This window comes from Pleurodeles waltl, chromosome 6, assembly GCF_031143425.1.
Source record: "Pleurodeles waltl isolate 20211129_DDA chromosome 6, aPleWal1.hap1.20221129, whole genome shotgun sequence".
Classification (NCBI taxonomy): Eukaryota; Metazoa; Chordata; class Amphibia; order Caudata; family Salamandridae; genus Pleurodeles; species Pleurodeles waltl.
The window spans coordinates 372,218,588-372,240,277 of NC_090445.1; the positions used below are offsets into that span (position 1 = coordinate 372,218,588).

General features: G+C 48.7%; 1 protein-coding gene across 3 annotated transcripts in view; it reads left to right on the forward strand.

Annotated features, from left to right (window-relative positions):
* The window catches only part of NFATC4 (nuclear factor of activated T cells 4), a 420,369-nt gene that overhangs the window by 251,708 nt on the left and 146,971 nt on the right, over positions 1 to 21,690 (forward strand). For all 3 annotated transcript variants that reach the window (XM_069238283.1, XM_069238284.1, XM_069238285.1), the window contains exon 7: positions 20,002 to 20,057. In XM_069238283.1, coding sequence (XP_069094384.1) covers positions 20,002 to 20,057 — 56 coding nt within the window. The remainder of the gene's footprint in view (positions 1 to 20,001; positions 20,058 to 21,690) is intronic.

Sequence of the window (21,690 nt, forward strand, 5' to 3'; positions counted from 1 at the left end):
TGAAATATTCACCACTTCAGCCGTCACTAAGCTACGCCCCCACAAGTTTTAATGAAAAGCTGAACACTTCCAACTTCTGCCACGTGTGCCCTACTACTGCCATCAAGATGCTGTCCTACAGGTTTAAAGACATCACACGTCCACTTCTGTCTCTAAATGGAATAGATCCAGCTTTCCCCTTCAAACGGTGCTCCCTTGACGCAGGAGGCTCACTTTCCCTGCTAGGAAACTCAAACGTTCTTTGCTACTACCAAACTGAACTGTAAAGCACTTTAATCCTCGTGTTGCACGGCTGCCCCCTCCCACAAGACTTTTGCTTCTGCTCCCCTCTATTTTTCACGAAGCTGTGTATTATCCACTGAAGCCCTATGTTGATTGAATGTTCATGCTGGGTCCCCTCTAACCATACCCTGAAAGCAAACTGTAGGAAGTTGGCTCTGTATGTGCTATTTCAAAGTAAGGAATAGCATGCACAGAGTCCAAGGGTTCCCCTTAGAGGTAAAATAGTGGTAAAAAAAGAGATAATACTAATGCTCTATTTTGTGGTAGTGTGGTCGAGCAGTAGGCTTATCCAAGGAGTAGTGTTAAGCATTTGTTGTACATACACATAGACAATAAATGAGGTGCACACACTCAGAGACAAATCCAGCCAATAGGTTTTGTTATAGGAAAATATCTTTTCTTAGTTTATTTTAAGAACCACAGGTTCAAATTTTACATGTAATAGCTCTTTTGAAAGGTATTGCAGGTAAGTACTCTAGGAACTTTGAATCATTACTTTAGCATGTATACTTTTTACATAAAACACAATAAGCTGTTTTAAAAGTGGACACTTAGTGCAATGTTCACAGTTCCTGGGGGAGGTAAGTTATTGTTAGTTTTCACAGGTAAGTAAGTCACTTACAGGTTTGAGTTTTTGGTCCAAGGTAGCCCACCGTTGGGGGTTCAGAGCAACCCCAAAGTTATCACACCAGCAGCTCAGGGCCGGTCAGGTGCAAAGGTCAAAGAGGTGCCCAAAACACATAGGCTATAATGGAGAGAAGGGGGTGCCCCGGTTCCAGTCTGCCAGCAGGTAAGTACCCGCGTCTTCGGGGGGCAGACCAGGGGGGTTTTGTAGGGCACCGGGGGGGACACAAAGTAGCACAGAAAGTACACCCTCAGCAGCGCGGGGGCGGCCGGGTGCAGTGTGCAAACACGCGTCGGGTTTCCTTCAGGTTTCAATGGAAGACCAAGGGGTCTCTCCAGCGATGCAGGCAGGCAAGGGGGGGCTCCTCGGGGTAGCCACCACCTGGGCAAGGGAGAGGGCCTCCTGGGGGTCACTCCTGCACAGAAGTTCCGTTTCTTTAGGGGCTGGGGGCTGCGGGTGCAGGGTCTTTTCCAACCGTCGGGAAATGGAGTTCAGACAGTCGCGGTCAGGGGGAGCCTGGGGATTCCCTCTGCAGGCGTCGCTGTGGGGGCTCAGGGGGGACAACTTTGGTTACTCACAGTCGTAGAGTCGCCGGAGGGTCCTCCCTGAGTTGGTTGTTCTCCACCAGTCGAGTCGGGGTCGCCGGGTGCAGTGTTGCAAGTCTCACGCTTCTTGCGGGGAGTTGCAGGGGTCTTTAAATCTGCTCCTTGTAACAAAGTTGCAGTTCTTTTGGAGCAGGGCCTCTGTCCTCGGGAGTTTCTTGTCTTTTTCGAAGCAGGGCAGTCCTCAGAGGATTCAGAGGTCGCTGGTCCCTTGGAAAGCGTCGCTGGAGCAGGTTCTTTGGAAGGCAGGAGACAGGCCGGTAAGTCTGGGGCCAAGGCAGTTGGTGTCTTCTGTTCTTCCTCTGCAGGGGTTTGTCAGCTCGGCAGTCCTTTTTCTTGTAGTTGCAGGAATCTATTTTCTAGGTTCAGGGAGAGCCCTTAAATACTAAATTTAAGGGCGTGTTTAGGTCTGGGGGGTTAGTAGCCAATGGCTACTAGCACTGAGGGTGAGTACACCCTCTTTGTGCCTCCTCCCACGGGGAGGGGGTCACATCCCTAATCTTATTGGGGGAATCCTCCATCTGCAAGATGGAGGATTTCTAAAAGTTAGAGTCACTTCAGCTCAGGACACCTTAGGGGCTGTCCTGACTGGCCAGTGACTCCTCCTTGTTGCTTTCTTTGTTTCCTCCAGCCTTGCCGCCAAAAGTGGGGGCCGTGGCCGGAGGGGGCGGGCAACTCCACTAAGCTGGAGTGTCCTGCGGTGCTGTGACAAAGGGGTGAGCCTTTGAGACTCACCGCCAGGTGTTACAGCTCCTGCCTGGGGGAGGTGTTAGCATCTCCACCCAGTGCAGGCTTTGTTACTGGCCTCAGAGTGACAAAGGCACTCTCCCCATGGGGCCAGCAACATGTCTCTAGTGTGGCAGGCTGCTGGAACCAGTCAGCCTACACAGATAGTCGGTTAAGTTTCAGGGGGCACCTCTAAGGTGCCCTCTGTGGTGTATTTTACAATAAAATGTACACTGGCATCAGTGTGCATTTATTGTGCTGAGAAGTTTGATACCAAACTTCCCAGTTTTCAGTGTAGCCATTATGGTGCTGTGGAGTTCGTGCAAAACAGACTCCCAGACCATATACTCTTATGGCTACCCTGCACTTACAATGTCTAAGGTATTGCTTAGACACTGTAGGGGCACAGTGCTCATGCACTGGTGCCCTCACCTATGGTATAGTGCACCCTGCCTTAGGGCTGTAAGGCCTGCTAGAGGGGTGTCTTACCTATACTGCATAGGCAGTGAGAGGCTGGCATGGCACCCTGAGGGGAGTGCCATGTCGACTTACTCATTTTGTTCTCACTAGCACACACAAGCTGGCAAGCAGTGTGTCTGTGCTGAGTGAGGGGTCTCCAGGGTGGCATAATACATGCTGCAGCCCTTAGAGACCTTCCCTGGCATCAGGGCCCTTGGTACCAGAGGTACCAGTTACAAGGGACTTATCTGGATGCCAGGGTGTGCCAATTGTGGAATCAAAAGTACAGGTTAGGGAAAGAACACTGGTGCTGGGGCCTGGTTAGCAGGCCTCAGCACACTTTCAATTCAAAACATAGCATCAGCAAAGGCAAAAAGTCAGGGGGTAACCATGCCAAGGAGGCATTTCCTTACACAACCCCCCCCAAACGAAAGAGGATGAGACTAACCTTTCCCAAGAGAGTCTTCATTTTCTAAGTGGAAGAACCTGGAAAGGCCATCTGCATTGGCATGGGCAGTCCCAGGTCTGTGTTCCACTATAAAGTCCATTCCCTGTAGGGAGATGGACCACCTCAACAGTTTTGGATTTTCACCTTTCATTTGCATCAGCCATCTGAGAGGTCTGTGGTCAGTCTGAACTAGGAAGTGAGTACCAAAGAGGTATGGTCTCAACTTCTTCAGGGACCAAACCACAGCAAAGGCCTCCCTCTCAATGGCACTCCAACGCTGCTCCCTGGGGAGTAACCTCCTGCTAATGAAAGCAACAGGCTGGTCAAGGCCATCATCATTTGTTTGGGACAAAACTGCCCCTATCCCATGTTCAGAGGCATCTGTTTGCACAGTGAATTGCTTGGAGTAATCTGGAGCTTTTAGAACTGGTGCTGTGCACATAGCTTGCTTCAGGGTGTCAAAGGCCTGTTGGCATTCTACAGTCCAGTTTACTTTCTTGGGCATTTTCTTGGAGGTGAGTTCTGTGAGGGCTGTCACAATGGATCCATATCCCTTCACAAACCTCCTATAGTACCCAGTCAAGCCAAGGAATGCCCTGACTTGAGTCTGGGTTTTTGGAGCTACCCAGTCCAGAATAGTCTGGATCTTGGGTTGGAGTGGCTGAACTTGGCCTCCACCTACAAGGTGTCCCAAGTAAACCACAGTTCCCTGCCCTATCTGGCATTTGGATGCCTTGATAGAGAGGCCTGCAGATTGCAGAGCCTTCAAAACCTTCTTCAGGTGGACCAGGTGATCCTGCCAGGTGGAGCTGAAGACAGCAATATCATCAAGATAAGCTGCACTAAAGGATTCCAGCCCAGCAAGGACTTGATTCACCAACCTTTGGAAGGTGGCAGGGGCATTCTTTAAACCAAAGGGCATAACAGTGAACTGATAATGCCCATCAGGTGTGGAGAATGCTGTCTTTTCTTTTGCTCCAGGGGCCATTCTGATTTGCCAGTACCCTGCTGTTAAGTCAAAGGTACTTAAGAATTTGGCAGCCCCTAATTTGTCTATGAGCTCATCAGCTCTAGGAATGGGATGGGCATCTGTCTTGGTGACAGAGTTGAGACCTCTGTAGTCCACACAAAACCTCATCTCTCTCTTTCCATCTTTGGTGTGAGGTTTGGGGACTAAGACCACTGGGCTAGCCCAGGGGCTGTCAGAGTGCTCTATTACTCCCAATTCCAGCATCTTGTGGACTTCCACCTTGATGCTTTCCTTAACTTGATCAGACTGTCTAAATATTTTGTTTTTGACAGGCATGCTGTCTCCTGTGTCCACATCATGGGTACACAGGTGTGTCTGACCAGGGGTTAGGGAAAAGAGTTCAGCAAACTGTTGCAGGACCTTCCTACAGTCAGCTTGCTGTTGGCCAGAGAGGGTGTCTGAGTAGATCACTCCATCCACTGAGCCATCTTTAGGGTCTGATGAGAGGAGATCAGGGAGAGGCTCACTCTCAGCTTCCTGGTCCTCATCTGTTACCATCAACAGATTTACATCAGCCCTGTCATGGAAGAGCTTAAGGCGGTTTACATGGATCACCCTCTTGGGGCTCCTGCTTGTGCCCAGGTCTACCAGGTAGGTGACCTGACTCTTCCTTTCTAGTACTGGGTAAGGGCCACTCCATTTGTCCTGGAGTGCCCTGGGAGCCACAGGCTCCAGATCCCAGACTTTCTGCCCTGGTTGAAATTCAACCAGTGCAGCCTTTTGGTCATACCACAACTTCTGGAGTTGTTGGCTGGCCTCAAGGTTTTTACTTGCCTTTTCCATGTACTCTGCCATTCTTGAGCGAAGGCCAAGTACATAGTCCACTATGTCTTGTTTAGGCTCATGAAGAGGTCTCTCCCAGCCTTCTTTAACAAGAGCAAGTGGTCCCCTTACAGGGTGGCCAAACAGAAGTTCAAAGGGTGAGAATCCTACTCCCTTCTGAGGCACCTCTCTGTAAGCAAAAAGCAGACATGGCAGGAGGACATCCCATCTCCTTTTGAGTTTTTCTGGGAGCCCCATGATCATGCCCTTTAATGTCTTGTTGAATCTCTCAACAAGGCCATTAGTTTGTGGATGATATGGTGTAGTGAATTTATAAGTCACTCCACACTCATTCCACATGTGTTTTAGGTAAGCTGACATGAAGTTGGTACCTCTGTCAGAAACCACCTCCTTAGGGAAACCCACTCTGGTAAAGATACCAATGAGGGCCTTGGCTACTGCAGGGGCAGTAGTCGACCTAAGGGGAATAGCTTCAGGATACCTAGTAGCATGATCCACTACTACTAGGATGTACATATTTCCTGAGGCTGTGGGAGGTTCTAGTGGACCAACTATGTCCACACCCACTCTTTCAAAGGGGACCCCCACCACTGGAAGTGGAATGAGGGGGGCCTTTGGATGCCCACCTGTCTTACCACTGGCTTGACAGGTGGGGCAGGAGAGGCAAAACTCCTTAACCTTCTGGGACATATTGGGCCAGTAGAAGTGGTTGACTAACCTCTCCCACGTCTTGGTTTGTCCCAAATGCCCAGCAAGGGGAATATCATGGGCTAAGGTCAGAATAAACTCTCTGAAACCCTGAGGCACTACCACTCTCCTAGTGGCACCAGGTTTGGGATCTCTTGCCTCAGTGTGCAGGAGTCCATCTTCCCAATAGACCCTATGTGTTCCATTTTTCTTGCCTTTGGACTCTTCAGCAGCTTGCTGCCTAAGGCCTTCAAGAGAGGGACAGGTTTCTTGTCCCTTACACAACTCTTCCCTTGAGGGTCCCCCTGGGCCCAAGAGCTCAACCTGATAAGGTTCCAGCTCCATAGGCTCAGTTCCCTCAGAGGGCAGAACTTCTTCCTGAGAAGAGAGGTTCTCTTTTTGGTGTTGTGTTGCAGCTGGTTTCCCAGCTGCCTTTCCTTTTCTCTTGGTAGGCTGGGCCATTTTTCCAGACTCCAGCTCTACTTTTTCACCCTGTGCCTTGCACTGTGCCCTAGTCTTGACACACACCAGTTCAGGGATACCCAGCATGGCTGCATGGGTTTTCAGTTCTACCTCAGCCCATGCTGAGGACTCCAGGTCGTTTCCAAGCAAACAGTCTACTGGGATATTTGAGGAGACCACCACCTGTTTCAGGCCATTGACCCCTCCCCACTCTAAAGTTACCATTGCCATGGGATGTACTTTAGTCTGATTGTCAGCATTGGTGACTGGATAGGTTTGTCCAGCCAGATATTGGCCAGGGGAAACCAGTTTCTCTGTCACCATGGTGACACTGGCACCTGTATCCCTCAGGCCCTCTACACTTGTCCCATTAATTAAGAGCTGCTGCCTGTATTTTTGCATGTTAGGGGGCCAGGCAGCCAGTGTGGCTAAATCCACCCCACCCTCAGAGACTAATGTAGCTTCAGTGTGACACCTGATTTGCTCTGGGCACACTGTTGATCCCACTTGGAGACTGGCCATTCCAGTTTTAGCTGGATGGGAGTTAGAAGTGGTATCTTTCTTGGGACAGGCCTTGTCTCCAGTTTGGTGTCCAGACTGACTACAGTTACGACACCAGGCCTTTTTGGGATCAAAGTTTTTACCCTTGTACCCAGAATTGTTTTGTGAAGAGGCTCTGGGCCCACCCTCCTGTGCAGGTTTTTGGGGGCCTGTAGAAGACTCTTTACTATCTTTGTTTTTGGCTGTCTCACCACCTTTCCCCTGGGGAGGTTTTGTGACCCCTTTCTTTTGGTCACCCCCTGGGGAAGTTTTGGACACCCTAGTCTTGACCCAATGGTCCGCCTTCTTTCCCAATTCTTGGGGAGAAATTGGTCCTAGGTCCACCAGATGCTGATGCAGTTTATCATTGAAACAATTACTTAATAGGTGTTCTTTCACAAATAAATTGTACAGCCCATCATAATCATTTACACCATTGCCTTGAATCCAACCATCTAGTGTTTTTACTGAGTAGTCTACAAAGTCAACCCAGGTCTGGCTCGAGGATTTTTGAGCCCCCCTGAATCTAATCCTATACTCCTCAGTGGAGAATCCAAAGCCCTCAATCAGGGTACCCTTCATGAGGTCATAAGATTCTGCATCTTTTTTAGAGAGTGTGAGGAGTCTATCCCTACACTTTCCTGTGAACATTTCCCAAAGGAGAGCACCCCAGTGAGATTTGTTCACTTTTCTGGTTTCACAAGCCCTCTCAAAAGCTGTGAACCATTTGGTGATGTCATCACCATCTTCATATTTTGTTACAATCCCTTTGGGGATTTTCAACATGTCAGGAGAATCTCTGACCCTATTTATGTTGCTGCCACCATTGATGGGTCCTAGGCCCATCTCTTGTCTTTCCCTTTCTATGGCTAGGATCTGTTTTTCCAAAGCCAATCTTTTGGCCATCCTGGCTAACTGGATGTCCTCTTCACTGGAGTTATCCTCAGTGATTTCAGAGAGGCTGGACCCTCCTGTGAGGGAGCCAGCATCTCTGACTATTATTTTTGGAGTCAGGGCTTCAGAAGCCCTGTTCTCCCTAGATAGGACTGGTGGAGGGGATTCTTCCTCCAGTTCACTATCATCCTCCTCTGTGTTATCCACAGAGGGGTTGGCTCTATCATACTCTGCCAACAGCTCCTGGAGCTGTACTTTGGTAGGTCTGGAGCCCATTGTTATTTTTCTTATGTTACAGAGTGACCTTAGCTCTTTCATCTGGAGATGGAGGTAAGGTGTGGTGTCGAGTTCCACCACATTCATCTCTGTACTAGACATTATTCTTCTAAAAGTTGGAATGCTTTTAAGAATCTAAAACTAGTTCTAGAATCTAATTCAAACTTTTACAAACTTTTAAACTCTAAAAGAAATGCTAACAGGGACTAACACAAGGCCCTAGCAGGACTTTAAAGAATTTAGTAAAAATTTCAAATTGCAAAAATCAATTTCTAATGACAATTTTTGGAATTTGTCGTGTGATCAGGTATTGGCTGAGTAGTCCAGCAAATGCAAAGTCTTGTACCCCACCGCTGATCCACCAATGTAGGAAGTTGGCTCTGTATGTGCTATTTCAAAGTAAGGAATAGCATGCACAGAGTCCAAGGGTTCCCCTTAGAGGTAAAATAGTGGTAAAAAAAGAGATAATACTAATGCTCTATTTTGTGGTAGTGTGGTCGAGCAGTAGGCTTATCCAAGGAGTAGTGTTAAGCATTTGTTGTACATACACATAGACAATAAATGAGGTGCACACACTCAGAGACAAATCCAGCCAATAGGTTTTGTTATAGGAAAATATATTTTCTTAGTTTATTTTAAGAACCACAGGTTCAAATTTTACATGTAATAGCTCTTTTGAAAGGTATTGCAGGTAAGTACTCTAGGAACTTTGAATCATTACTTTAGCATGTATACTTTTTACATAAAACACAATAAGCTGTTTTAAAAGTGGACACTGCAATTTTCACAGTTCCTGGGGGAGGTAAGTTATTGTTAGTTTTCACAGGTAAGTAAGTCACTTACAGGTTTGAGTTTTTGGTCCAAGGTAGCCCACCGTTGGGGGTTCAGAGCAACCCCAAAGTTATCACACCAGCAGCTCAGGGCCGGTCAGGTGCAAAGGTCAAAGAGGTGCCCAAAACACATAGGCTATAATGGATAGAAGGGGGTGCCCCGGTTCCAGTCTGCCAGCAGGTAAGTACCCGCGTCTTCGGGGGGCAGACCAGGGGGGTTTTGTAGGGCACTGGGGGGGACACAAAGTAGCACAGAAAGTACACCCTCAGCAGCGCGGGGGCGGCCGGGTGCAGTGTGCAAACACGCGTCGGGTTTCCTTCAGGTTTCAATGGAAGACCAAGGGGTCTCTCCAGCGATGCAGGCAGGCAAGGGGGGGGCTCCTCGGGGTAGCCACCACCTGGGCAAGGGAGAGGGCCTCCTGGGGTCACTCCTGCACAGAAGTTCCGTTTCTTTAGGGGCTGGGGGCTGCGGGTGCAGGGTCTTTTCCAGCCGTCGGGAAATGGAGTTCAGACAGTCGCGGTCAGGGGGAGCCTGGGGATTCCCTCTGCAGGCGTCGCTGTGGGGGCTCAGGGGGGACAACTTTGGTTACTCACAGTCGTAGAGTCGCCGGAGGGTCCTCCCTGAGTTGGTTGTTCTCCACCAGTCGAGTCGGGGTCACTGGGTGCAGTGTTGCAAGTCTCACGCTTCTTGCGGGGAGTTGCAGGGGTCTTTAAATCTGCTCCTTGTAACAAAGTTGCAGTTCTTTTGGAGCAGGGCCGCTGTCCTCTGGAGTTTCTTGTCTTTTTCGAAGCAGGGCAGTCCTCAGAGGATTCAGAGGTCGCTGGTCCCTTGGAAAGCGTCGCTGGAGCAGGTTCTTTGGAAGGCAGGAGACCGGCCGGTAAGTCTGGGGCCAAGGCAGTTGGTGTCTTCTGTTCTTCCTCTGCAGGGGTTTGTCAGCTCGGCAGTCCTTCTTCTTGTAGTTGCAGGAATCTATTTTCTAGGTTCAGGGAGAGCCCTTAAATACTAAATTTAAGGGCGTGTTTAGGTCTGGGGGGTTAGTAGCCAATGGCTACTAGCCCTGAGGGTGAGTACACCCTCTTTGTGCCTCCTCCCAAGGGGAGGGGGTCACATCCCTAATCCTATTGGGGGAATCCTCCATCTGCAAGATGGAGGATTTCTAAAAGTTAGAGTCACTTCAGCTCAGGACACCTTAGGGGCTGTCCTGACTGGCCAGTGACTCCTCCTTGTTGCTTTCTTTGTTTCCTCCAGCCTTGCCGCCAAAAGTGGGGGCCGTGGCCGGAGGGGGCGGGCAACTCCACTAAGCTGGAGTGTCCTGCGGTGCTGTGACAAAGGGGTGAGCCTTTGAGGCTCACCGCCAGGTGTTACAGCTCCTGCCTGGGGGAGGTGTTAGCATCTCCACCCAGTGCAGGCTTTGTTACTGGCCTCAGAGTGACAAAGGCACTCTCCCCATGGGGCCAGCAACATGTCTCTAGTGTGGCAGGCTGCTGGAACCAGTCAGCCTACACAGATAGTCGGTTAAGTTTCAGGGGGCACCTCTAAGGTGCCCTCTGTGGTTTATTTTACAATAAAATGTACACTGGCATCAGTGTGCATTTATTGTGCTGAGAAGTTTGATACCAAACTTCCCAGTTTTCAGTGTAGCCATTATGGTGCAGTGGAGTTCGTGTAAAACAGACTCCCAGACCATATACTCTTATGGCTACCCTGCACTTACAATGTCTAAGGTATTGCTTAGACACTGTAGGGGCACAGTGCTCATGCACTGGTGCCCTCACCTATGGTATAGTGCACCCTGCCTTAGGGCTGTAAGGCCTGCTAGAGGGTTGTCTTACCTATACTGCATAGGCAGTGAGAGGCTGGCATGGCACCCTGAGGGGAGTGCCATGTCGACTTACTCATTTTGTTCTCACTAGCACACACAAGCTGGCAAGCAGTGTGTCTGTGCTGAGTGAGGGGTCTCCAGGGTGGCATAATACATGCTGCAGCCCTTAGAGACCTTCCCTGGCATCAGGGCCCTTGGTACCAGAGGTACCAGTTACAAGGGACTTATCTGGATGCCAGGGTGTGCCAATTGTGGAATCAAAAGTACAGGTTAGGGAAAGAACACTGGTGCTGGGGCCTGGTTAGCAGGCCTCAGCACACTTTCAATTCAAAACATAGCATCAGCAAAGGCAAAAAGTCAGGGGGTAACCATGCCAAGGAGGCATTTCCTTACACAACCCCCCCCCAAACGAAAGAGGATGAGACTAACCTTTCCCAAGAGAGTCTTCATTTTCTAAGTGGAAGAACCTGGAAAGGCCATCTGCATTGGCATGGGCAGTCCCAGGTCTGTGTTCCACTATAAAGTCCATTCCCTGTAGGGAGATGGACCACCTCAACAGTTTTGGATTTTCACCTTTCATTTGCATCAGCCATCTGAGAGGTCTGTGGTCAGTCTGAACTAGGAAGTGAGTACCAAAGAGGTATGGTCTCGACTTCTTCAGGGACCAAACCACAGCAAAGGCCTCCCTCTCAATGGCACTCCAACGCTGCTCCCTGGGGAGTAACCTCCTGCTAATGAAAGCAACAGGCTGGTCAAGGCCATCATCATTTGTTTGGGACAAAACTGCCCCTATCCCATGTTCAGAGGCATCTGTTTGCACAATGAATTGCTTGGAGTAATCTGGAGCTTTTAGAACTGGTGCTGTGCACATAGCTTGCTTCAGGGTGTCAAAGGCCTGTTGGCATTCTACAGTCCAGTTTACTTTCTTGGGCATTTTCTTGGAGGTGAGTTCTGTGAGGGCTGTCACAATGGATCCATATCCCTTCACAAACCTCCTATAGTACCCAGTCAAGCCAAGGAATGCCCTGACTTGAGTCTGGGTTTTTGGAGCTACCCAGTCCAGAATAGTCTGGATCTTGGGTTGGAGTGGCTGAACTTGGCCTCCACCTACAAGGTGTCCCAAGTAAACCACAGTTCCCTGCCCTATCTGGCATTTGGATGCCTTGATAGAGAGGCCTGCAGATTGCAGAGCCTTCAAAACCTTCTTCAGGTGGACCAGGTGATCCTGCCAGGTGGAGCTGAAGACAGCAATATCATCAAGATAAGCTGCACTAAAGGATTCCAGCCCAGCAAGGACTTGATTCACCAACCTTTGGAAGGTGGCAGGGGCATTCTTTAAACCAAAGGGCATAACAGTGAACTGATAATGCCCATCAGGTGTGGAGAATGCTGTCTTTTCTTTTGCTCCAGGGGCCATTCTGATTTGCCAGTACCCTGCTGTTAAGTCAAAGGTACTTAAGAATTTGGCAGCCCCTAATTTGTCTATGAGCTCATCAGCTCTAGGAATGGGATGGGCATCTGTCTTGGTGACAGAGTTGAGACCTCTGTAGTCCACACAAAACCTCATCTCTCTCTTTCCATCTTTGGTGTGAGGTTTGGGGACTAAGACCACTGGGCTAGCCCAGGGGCTGTCATAGAGTGCTCTATTACTCCCAATTCCAGCATCTTGTGGACTTCCACCTTGATGCTTTCCTTAACTTGATCAGACTGTCTAAATATTTTGTTTTTGACAGGCATGCTGTCTCCTGTGTCCACATCATGGGTACACAGGTGTGTCTGACCAGGGGTTAGGGAAAAGAGTTCAGCAAACTGTTGCAGGACCTTCCTACAGTCAGCTTGCTGTTGGCCAGAGAGGGTGTCTGAGTAGATCACTCCATCCACTGAGCCATCTTTAGGGTCTGATGAGAGGAGATCAGGGAGAGGCTCACTCTCAGCTTCCTGGTCCTCATCTGTTACCATCAACAGATTTACATCAGCCCTGTCATGGAAGAGCTTAAGGCGGTTTACATGGATCACCCTCTTGGGGCTCCTGCTTGTGCCCAGGTCTACCAGGTAGGTGACCTGACTCTTCCTTTCTAGTACTGGGTAAGGGCCACTCCATTTGTCCTGGAGTGCCCTGGGAGCCACAGGCTCCAGATCCCAGACTTTCTGCCCTGGTTGAAATTCAACCAGTGCAGCCTTTTGGTCATACCACAACTTCTGGAGTTGTTGGCTGGCCTCAAGGTTTTTACTTGCCTTTTCCATGTACTCTGCCATTCTTGAGCGAAGGCCAAGTACATAGTCCACTATGTCTTGTTTAGGCTCATGAAGAGGTCTCTCCCAGCCTTCTTTAACAAGAGCAAGTGGTCCCCTTACAGGGTGGCCAAACAGAAGTTCAAAGGGTGAGAATCCTACTCCCTTCTGAGGCACCTCTCTGTAAGCAAAAAGCAGACATGGCAGGAGGACATCCCATCTCCTTTTGAGTTTTTCTGGGAGCCCCATGATCATGCCCTTTAATGTCTTGTTGAATCTCTCAACAAGGCCATTAGTTTGTGGATGATATGGTGTAGTGAATTTATAAGTCACTCCACACTCATTCCACATGTGTTTTAGGTAAGCTGACATGAAGTTGGTACCTCTGTCAGAAACCACCTCCTTAGGGAAACCCACTCTGGTAAAGATACCAATGAGGGCCTTGGCTACTGCAGGGGCAGTAGTCGACCTAAGGGGAATAGCTTCAGGATACCTAGTAGCATGATCCACTACTACTAGGATGTACATATTTCCTGAGGCTGTGGGAGGTTCTAGTGGACCAACTATGTCCACACCCACTCTTTCAAAGGGGACCCCCACCACTGGAAGTGGAATGAGGGGGGCCTTTGGATGCCCACCTGTCTTACCACTGGCTTGACAGGTGGGGCAGGAGAGGCAAAACTCCTTAACCTTCTGGGACATATTGGGCCAGTAGAAGTGGTTGACTAACCTCTCCCACGTCTTGGTTTGTCCCAAATGCCCAGCAAGGGGAATATCATGGGCTAAGGTCAGAATAAACTCTCTGAAACCCTGAGGCACTACCACTCTCCTAGTGGCACCAGGTTTGGGATCTCTTGCCTCAGTGTACAGGAGTCCATCTTCCCAATAGACCCTATGTGTTCCATTTTTCTTGCCTTTGGACTCTTCAGCAGCTTGCTGCCTAAGGCCTTCAAGAGAGGGACAGGTTTCTTGTCCCTTACACAACTCTTCCCTTGAGGGTCCCCCTGGGCCCAAGAGCTCAACCTGATAAGGTTCCAGCTCCATAGGCTCAGTTCCCTCAGAGGGCAGAACTTCTTCCTGAGAAGAGAGGTTCCCTTTTTGGTGTTGTGTTGCAGCTGGTTTCCCAGCTGCCTTTCCTTTTCTCTTGGTAGGCTGGGCCATTTTTCCAGACTCCAGCTCTACTTTTTCACCCTGTGCCTTGCACTGTGCCCTAGTCTTGACACACACCAGTTCAGGGATACCCAGCATGGCTGCATGGGTTTTCAGTTCTACCTCAGCCCATGCTGAGGACTCCAGGTCGTTTCCAAGCAAACAGTCTACTGGGATATTTGAGGAGACCACCACCTGTTTCAGGCCATTGACCCCTCCCCACTCTAAAGTTACCATTGCCATGGGATGTACTTTAGTCTGATTGTCAGCATTGGTGACTGGATAGGTTTGTCCAGCCAGATATTGGCCAGGGGAAACCAGTTTCTCTGTCACCATGGTGACACTGGCACCTGTATTCCTCAGGCCCTCTACACTTGTCCCATTAATTAAGAGCTGCTGCCTGTATTTTTGCATGTTAGGGGGCCAGGCAGCCAGTGTGGCTAAATCCACCCCACCCTCAGAGACTAATGTAGCTTCAGTGTGACACCTGATTTGCTCTGGGCACACTGTTGATCCCACTTGGAGACTGGCCATTCCAGTTTTAGCTGGATGGGAGTTAGAAGTGGTATCTTTCTTGGGACAGGCCTTGTCTCCAGTTTGGTGTCCAGACTGACTACAGTTACGACACCAGGCCTTTTTGGGATCAAAGTTTTTACCCTTGTACCCAGAATTGTTTTGTGAAGAGGCTCTGGGCCCACCCTCCTGTGCAGGTTTTTGGGGGCCTGTAGAAGACTCTTTACTATCTTTGTTTTTGGCTGTCTCACCACCTTTCCCCTGGGGAGGTTTTGTGACCCCTTTCTTTTGGTCACCCCCTGGGGAAGTTTTGGACACCCTAGTCTTGACCCAATGGTCCGCCTTCTTTCCCAATTCTTGGGGAGAAATTGGTCCTAGGTCCACCAGATGCTGATGCAGTTTATCATTGAAACAATTACTTAATAGGTGTTCTTTCACAAATAAATTGTACAGCCCATCATAATCATTTACACCATTGCCTTGAATCCAACCATCTAGTGTTTTTACTGAGTAGTCTACAAAGTCAACCCAGGTCTGGCTCGAGGATTTTTGAGCCCCCCTGAATCTAATCCTATACTCCTCAGTGGAGAATCCAAAGCCCTCAATCAGGGTACCCTTCATGAGGTCATAAGATTCTGCATCTTTTTTAGAGAGTGTGAGGAGTCTATCCCTACACTTTCCTGTGAACATTTCCCAAAGGAGAGCACCCCAGTGAGATTTGTTCACTTTTCTGGTTTCACAAGCCCTCTCAAAAGCTGTGAACCATTTGGTGATGTCATCACCATCTTCATATTTTGTTACAATCCCTTTGGGGATTTTCAACATGTCAGGAGAATCTCTGACCCTATTTATGTTGCTGCCACCATTGATGGGTCCTAGGCCCATCTCTTGTCTTTCCCTTTCTATGGCTAGGATCTGTTTTTCCAAAGCCAATCTTTTGGCCATCCTGGCTAACTGGATGTCCTCTTCACTGGAGTTATCCTCAGTGATTTCAGAGAGGCTGGACCCTCCTGTGAGGGAGCCAGCATCTCTGACTATTATTTTTGGAGTCAGGGCTTCAGAAGCCCTGTTCTCCCTAGATAGGACTGGTGGAGGGGATTCTTCCTCCAGTTCACTATCATCCTCCTCTGTGTTATCCACAGAGGGGTTGGCTCTATCATACTCTGCCAACAGCTCCTGGAGCTGTACTTTGGTAGGTCTGGAGCCCATTGTTATTTTTCTTATGTTACAGAGTGACCTTAGCTCTTTCATCTGGAGATGGAGGTAAGGTGTGGTGTCGAGTTCCACCACATTCATCTCTGTACTAGACATTATTCTTCTAAAAGTTGGAATGCTTTTAAGAATCTAAAACTAGTTCTAGAATCTAATTCAAACTCTTACAAACTTTTAAACTCTAAAAGAAATGCTAACAGGGACTAACACAAGGCCCTAGCAGGACTTTAAAGAATTTAGTAAAAATTTCAAATTGCAAAAATCAATTTCTAATGACAATTTTTGGAATTTGTCGTGTGATCAGGTATTGGCTGAGTAGTCCAGCAAATGCAAAGTCTTGTACCCCACCGCTGATCCACCAATGTAGGAAGTTGGCTCTGTATGTGCTATTTCAAAGTAAGGAATAGCATGCACAGAGTCCAAGGGTTCCCCTTAGAGGTAAAATAGTGGTAAAAAAAGAGATAATACTAATGCTCTATTTTGTGGTAGTGTGGTCGAGCAGTAGGCTTATCCAAGGAGTAGTGTTAAGCATTTGTTGTACATACACATAGACAATAAATGAGGTGCACACACTCAGAGACAAATCCAGCCAATAGGTTTTGTTATAGGAAAATATATTTTCTTAGTTTATTTTAAGAACCACAGGTTCAAATTTTACATGTAATAGCTCTTTTGAAAGGTATTGCAGGTAAGTACTCTAGGAACTTTGAATCATTACTTTAGCATGTATACTTTTTACATAAAACACAATAAGCTGTTTTAAAAGTGGACACTGTGCAATTTTCACAGTTCCTGGGGGAGGTAAGTTATTGTTAGTTTTCACAGGTAAGTAAGTCACTTACAGGTTTGAGTTTTTGGTCCAAGGTAGCCCACCGTTGGGGGTTCAGAGCAACCCCAAAGTTATCACACCAGCAGCTCAGGGCCGGTCAGGTGCAAAGGTCAAAGAGGTGCCCAAAACACATAGGCTATAATGGAGAGAAGGGGGTGCCCCGGTTCCAGTCTGCCAGCAGGTAAGTACCCGCGTCTTCGGGGGGCAGACCAGGGGGGTTTTGTAGGGCACCGGGGGGGACACAAAGTAGCACAGAAAGTACACCCTCAGCAGCGCGGGGGCGGCCGGGTGCAGTGTGCAAACACGCGTCGGGTTTCCTTCAGGTTTCAATGGAAGACCAAGGGGTCTCTCCAGCGATGCAGGCAGGCAAGGGGGGGGCTCCTCGGGGTAGCCACCACCTGGGCAAGGGAGAGGGCCTCCTGGGGTCACTCCTGCACAGAAGTTCCGTTTCTTTAGGGGCTGGGGGCTGCGGGTGCAGGGTCTTTTCCAGCCGTCGGGAAATGGAGTTCAGACAGTCGCGGTCAGGGGGAGCCTGGGGATTCCCTCTGCAGGCGTCGCTGTGGGGGCTCAGGGGGGACAACTTTGGTTACTCACAGTCGTAGAGTCGCCGGAGGGTCCTCCCTGAGTTGGTTGTTCTCCACCAGTCGAGTCGGGGTCACCGGGTGCAGTGTTGCAAGTCTCACGCTTCTTGCGGGGAGTTGCAGGGGTCTTTAAATCTGCTCCTTGTAACAAAGTTGCAGTTCTTTTGGAGCAGGGCCGCTGTCCTCGGGAGTTTCTTGTCTTTTTCGAAGCAGGGCAGTCCTCAGAGGATTCAGCGGTCACTGGTCCCTTGGAAAGCGTCGCTGGAGCAGGTTCTTTGGAAGGCAGGAGACCGGCCGGTAAGTCTGGGGCCAAGGCAGTTGGTGTCTTCTGTTCTTCCTCTGCAGGGGTTTGTCAGCTCGGCAGTCCTTCTTCTTGTAGTTGCAGGAATCTATTTTCTAGGTTCAGGGAGAGCCCTTAAATACTAAATTTAAGGGCGTGTTTAGGTCTGGGGGGTTAGTAGCCAATGGCTACTAGCCCTGAGGGTGAGTACACCCTCTTTGTGCCTCCTCCCAAGGGGAGGGGGTCACATCCCTAATCCTATTGGGGGAATCCTCCATCTGCAAGATGGAGGATTTCTAAAAGTTAGAGTCACTTCAGCTCAGGACACCTTAGGGGCTGTCCTGACTGGCCAGTGACTCCTCCTTGTTGCTTTCTTTGTTTCCTCCAGCCTTGCCGCCAAAAGTGGGGGCCGTGGCCGGAGGGGGCGGGCAACTCCACTAAGCTGGAGTGTCCTGCGGTGCTGTGACAAAGGGGTGAGCCTTTGAGGCTCACCGCCAGGTGTTACAGCTCCTGCCTGGGGGAGGTGTTAGCATCTCCACCCAGTGCAGGCTTTGTTACTGGCCTCAGAGTGACAAAGGCACTCTCCCCATGGGGCCAGCAACATGTCTCTAGTGTGGCAGGCTGCTGGAACCAGTCAGCCTACACAGATAGTCGGTTAAGTTTCAGGGGGCACCTCTAAGGTGCCCTCTGTGGTGTATTTTACAATAAAATGTACACTGGCATCAGTGTGCATTTATTGTGCTGAGAAGTTTGATACCAAACTTCCCAGTTTTCAGTGTAGCCATTATGGTGCAGTGGAGTTCGTGTAAAACAGACTCTCAGACCATATACTCTTATGGCTACCCTGCACTTACAATGTCTAAGGTATTGCTTAGACACTGTAGGGGCACAGTGCTCATGCACTGGTGCCCTCACCTATGGTATAGTGCACCCTGCCTTAGGGCTGTAAGGCCTGCTAGAGGGGTGTCTTACCTATACTACATAGGCAGTGAGAGGCTGGCATGGCACCCTGAGGGGAGTGCCATGTCGACTTACTCATTTTGTTCTCACTAGCACACACAAGCTGGCAAGCAGTGTGTCTGTGCTGAGTGAGGGGTCTCCAGGGTGGCATAATACATGCTGCAGCCCTTAGAGACCTTCCCTGGCATCAGGGCCCTTGGTACCAGAGGTACCAGTTACAAGGGACTTATCTGGATGCCAGGGTGTGCCAATTGTGGAATCAAAAGTACAGGTTAGGGAAAGAACACTGGTGCTGGGGCCTGGTTAGCAGGCCTCAGCACACTTTCAATTCAAAACATAGCATCAGCAAAGGCAAAAAGTCAGGGGGTAACCATGCCAAGGAGGCATTTCCTTACACAAACTAAGCGTCAACCATGTCTTTGCACACAACCGATTGATGTCTGCCTCTGCCTAACAGCAGGGCGTTGCTATAGTCAAGTCTGTTTAAAGTAATGCTTTGCACCACAAGAGGGCGAACGCGCGCTGGCAACATGCGCAATATTTTACACAGTGCCTTCGTTAATCCAACGCAAGTGGGAGATAATTTATTAAAATGAGTGGGGAAAGAGCTCGTCCACGTAAACTGCCAGATTTCAAGCCAACCCGCAGTATTTGGATCCGAGTTGTGTTCCCCTGGACAGAATTCTGCTGCCTGAGGTCGCGGAGGGGAGCCCAAAAACAGCTCGTTGCCACGTCTTATCCCTGTTAAACTTAAAGGAATTAGCTTTGAACCACTGTGAGATATCTTCTATGCAGTGATGGAAGGATGCCATTGGAGAATGTAAGGTACACTCTAATGTCACAATTAACTTTGTTGTCCGCAGATTTTGTAATAACAAATTCTTCAACAAGCAAATCTCACTTCTGCCTGAGAAGGCAAAACATTTGGTGGCCTATACAGGAAGTGGAGTTCTTTTGCAGTAGCTGTTTCCTGCCATTACCTGAGGGAGGAAAAACAGTACTCCACAAATGCCAGCAAGTAGAGTACTTTACCTTTCGTGGTAGTGCGACAGTCACCTCAGACAACCTCAGCCGTCTATAGCTCGTGCTTGGCCCCATCCCGGACAGTGTCCCACCTCTGCCACCTCAGCTTGTCAGTGACGTCGATTGTCTCATTTTATCTCCGTGTCATCTCTATGACGCAGTGTCTCCCTTTCTATGTGGAAAACTGCTATCTCAATGCCGGTGCTCATCACACCCCATCCCACTGCCCTTATCTGTCTGTCCCACTCGCCTTGTGTTTTGTCTCAGTGTCCCTCTTTACTTCTGTCTGGTGACCCTTGCCTTCCTGGCCCAGGGTTGCTTGCCTTACCTTGCCTATGTGTCCCATTGTTCTCCTCATTGTGTCTCAGTTTCTTGTATGTGTGCCCCTGGTCTCTCTGTCCCTGTTGGTATCGCCCTGTATCTCCCCGTCCCAGAGTCTTTGTCAACAACTAGCCCTGGTTTCAACGTGTCGTGCCTCAGGGCTTCCTCTACGAGTATCCCTGCCGCTCGGGCCCAATATCTTTCTTCACCGTCTGAAGTACACCTCGCTTTCTAAAAACGGAAGGAATGGATTACCTAAACAGAAAGCTGAGGTAAGAAGGGAATGCTAGAAAAAAAACTGACAGGGAAACTAGACAGATATGTCTGTATCCGTCTGAAGCTTGCTGTCCCCAATCCTCAAACTGGCCCCCAGTGACTGTAGGGATAATGGAGTATGTCACGGAATACGCCTGACCTTTCTCCTTTCCCCACAGATGGCAAGCTGATCTGGGAAGAGGAAGCCGAAGTGAATAGACTCAAAAGCAATGAGGTGGGTTGGACACAGTCTCTTCCAGGTCAAACAACATTCAATAATTTCACCCTACTCCCTTGTATGTCTATCCTTGTACACCTCCACAACAAGATATCTGACAGAAAGCTGAAAGGTAAGACATGTACACAGCACCACCCTTGCACATCTGCTGCCCCCAGGCTGCCCTACATGCCCCCTTGGCTTCCACTCACATTTCCCTTTCTTTTGTCTTCTGTCCAGGTATGTGTATGTAGTAGGCACCAGGCTGGGCCTGGGTGTGAGTTGTGTAGAATGGGACTGCTGAGTAGCAATACAGGGGTCACGACGGTGAGTAATGTGTGTGTGCCCGTCTCCATAACCCTACTTTCTAGACACATGAAAAGACTTCCAGCACCCAGATATGAGGTGATTGCCCAAACCTACGATGGTTTCACCAAGAATATGAGAAAATAAGGTCTGACTGAAGTAAGCTTTGGCCCTAGAGTGTGCTGTTGGATAGTCACTGGAGCCGCCTGGCCCCCTTTTTATGCAACCACCACCATTTCCCACTGTGTTTCTTCACAGCCACCTATATGGTGACTTAGCATAAGCCAGAAGGTTTGGTTCGTGGAATGTTGTGAAGGAGGCAGAACAAGAATTATGATAACCTGAATTACCTTTAAAGTACATTTTTTCTGATATCCAGGCTGTCCCTTCTCCCTGACTTCTTAGCACATAATACATGCCATTAAGACAGTGAGAGGTGGAGAGAACACATTAATGATCGGAATTTCAGTATACAATCTTTGCATAACCCTAATCCAAAAGAATTCAGATAAACACTGCCATGCTAGTTCTGTGAGGCCTGTGGCACTCAATGGCAACTTGTCAGTTCTAGTACAAATCTTGTCCTTGAAACCAAAAGAGCCAGGTACTGCTGTAAACCCACTGGAGTATCATGTACCTCCTCTATGCCTTTTGACTATTAGTGGGTAGCGGGGCCAGACAGCCCAGACCTAGACTTAGAAAGTGCTATTAGAACACATTTTTTCAGCTAACCCATATATCGCTCCAAGTAAAAGCATATCACTAATGGTCTTATTGTATTGAAAAGATACAATATTTTTATTTACATTAAAGCAATATGCCTATGCATTTTTGGAAGTCTTATGGCATACAGCTTTACTTTGAGATAAGTAACACAAATACTTGGTAGCTTAGTGTATGACTCCTAAAAGCCTGCACACATTCAAGACTGCAGTGCAGTTTTACGCCTGTAAGTGAAAAGATATAGCCAAATGCAACATTGTTATTTTGTTAGATGCTGTTAAAGCAGTTATCACCTTTCTTAGTTTGTTCTTTAGATGGAACATATGACTCTTGACAGGTATTGCCTTGAAAACACAAAGTCCAATCCAATCCACTCAAAGTGAATCAGACAGTGGCCACTGATAGGTTCTTCATTAATTAATATTCATGAACACAGAATAGTCCCACCTATCTGCGGGGATCCCAGAAACGTTACAACATGTAAAAAAAGAAGTCTCCAAATAAAGATACAAAATATATGCAAACATACAGAAAATATACAAAACCTATTATAAAACTGGAAAAGGGTCTAAAAGCATGTGCACTGTTACTGCTGAACATACTCCCATATTTTCTTTAAAAG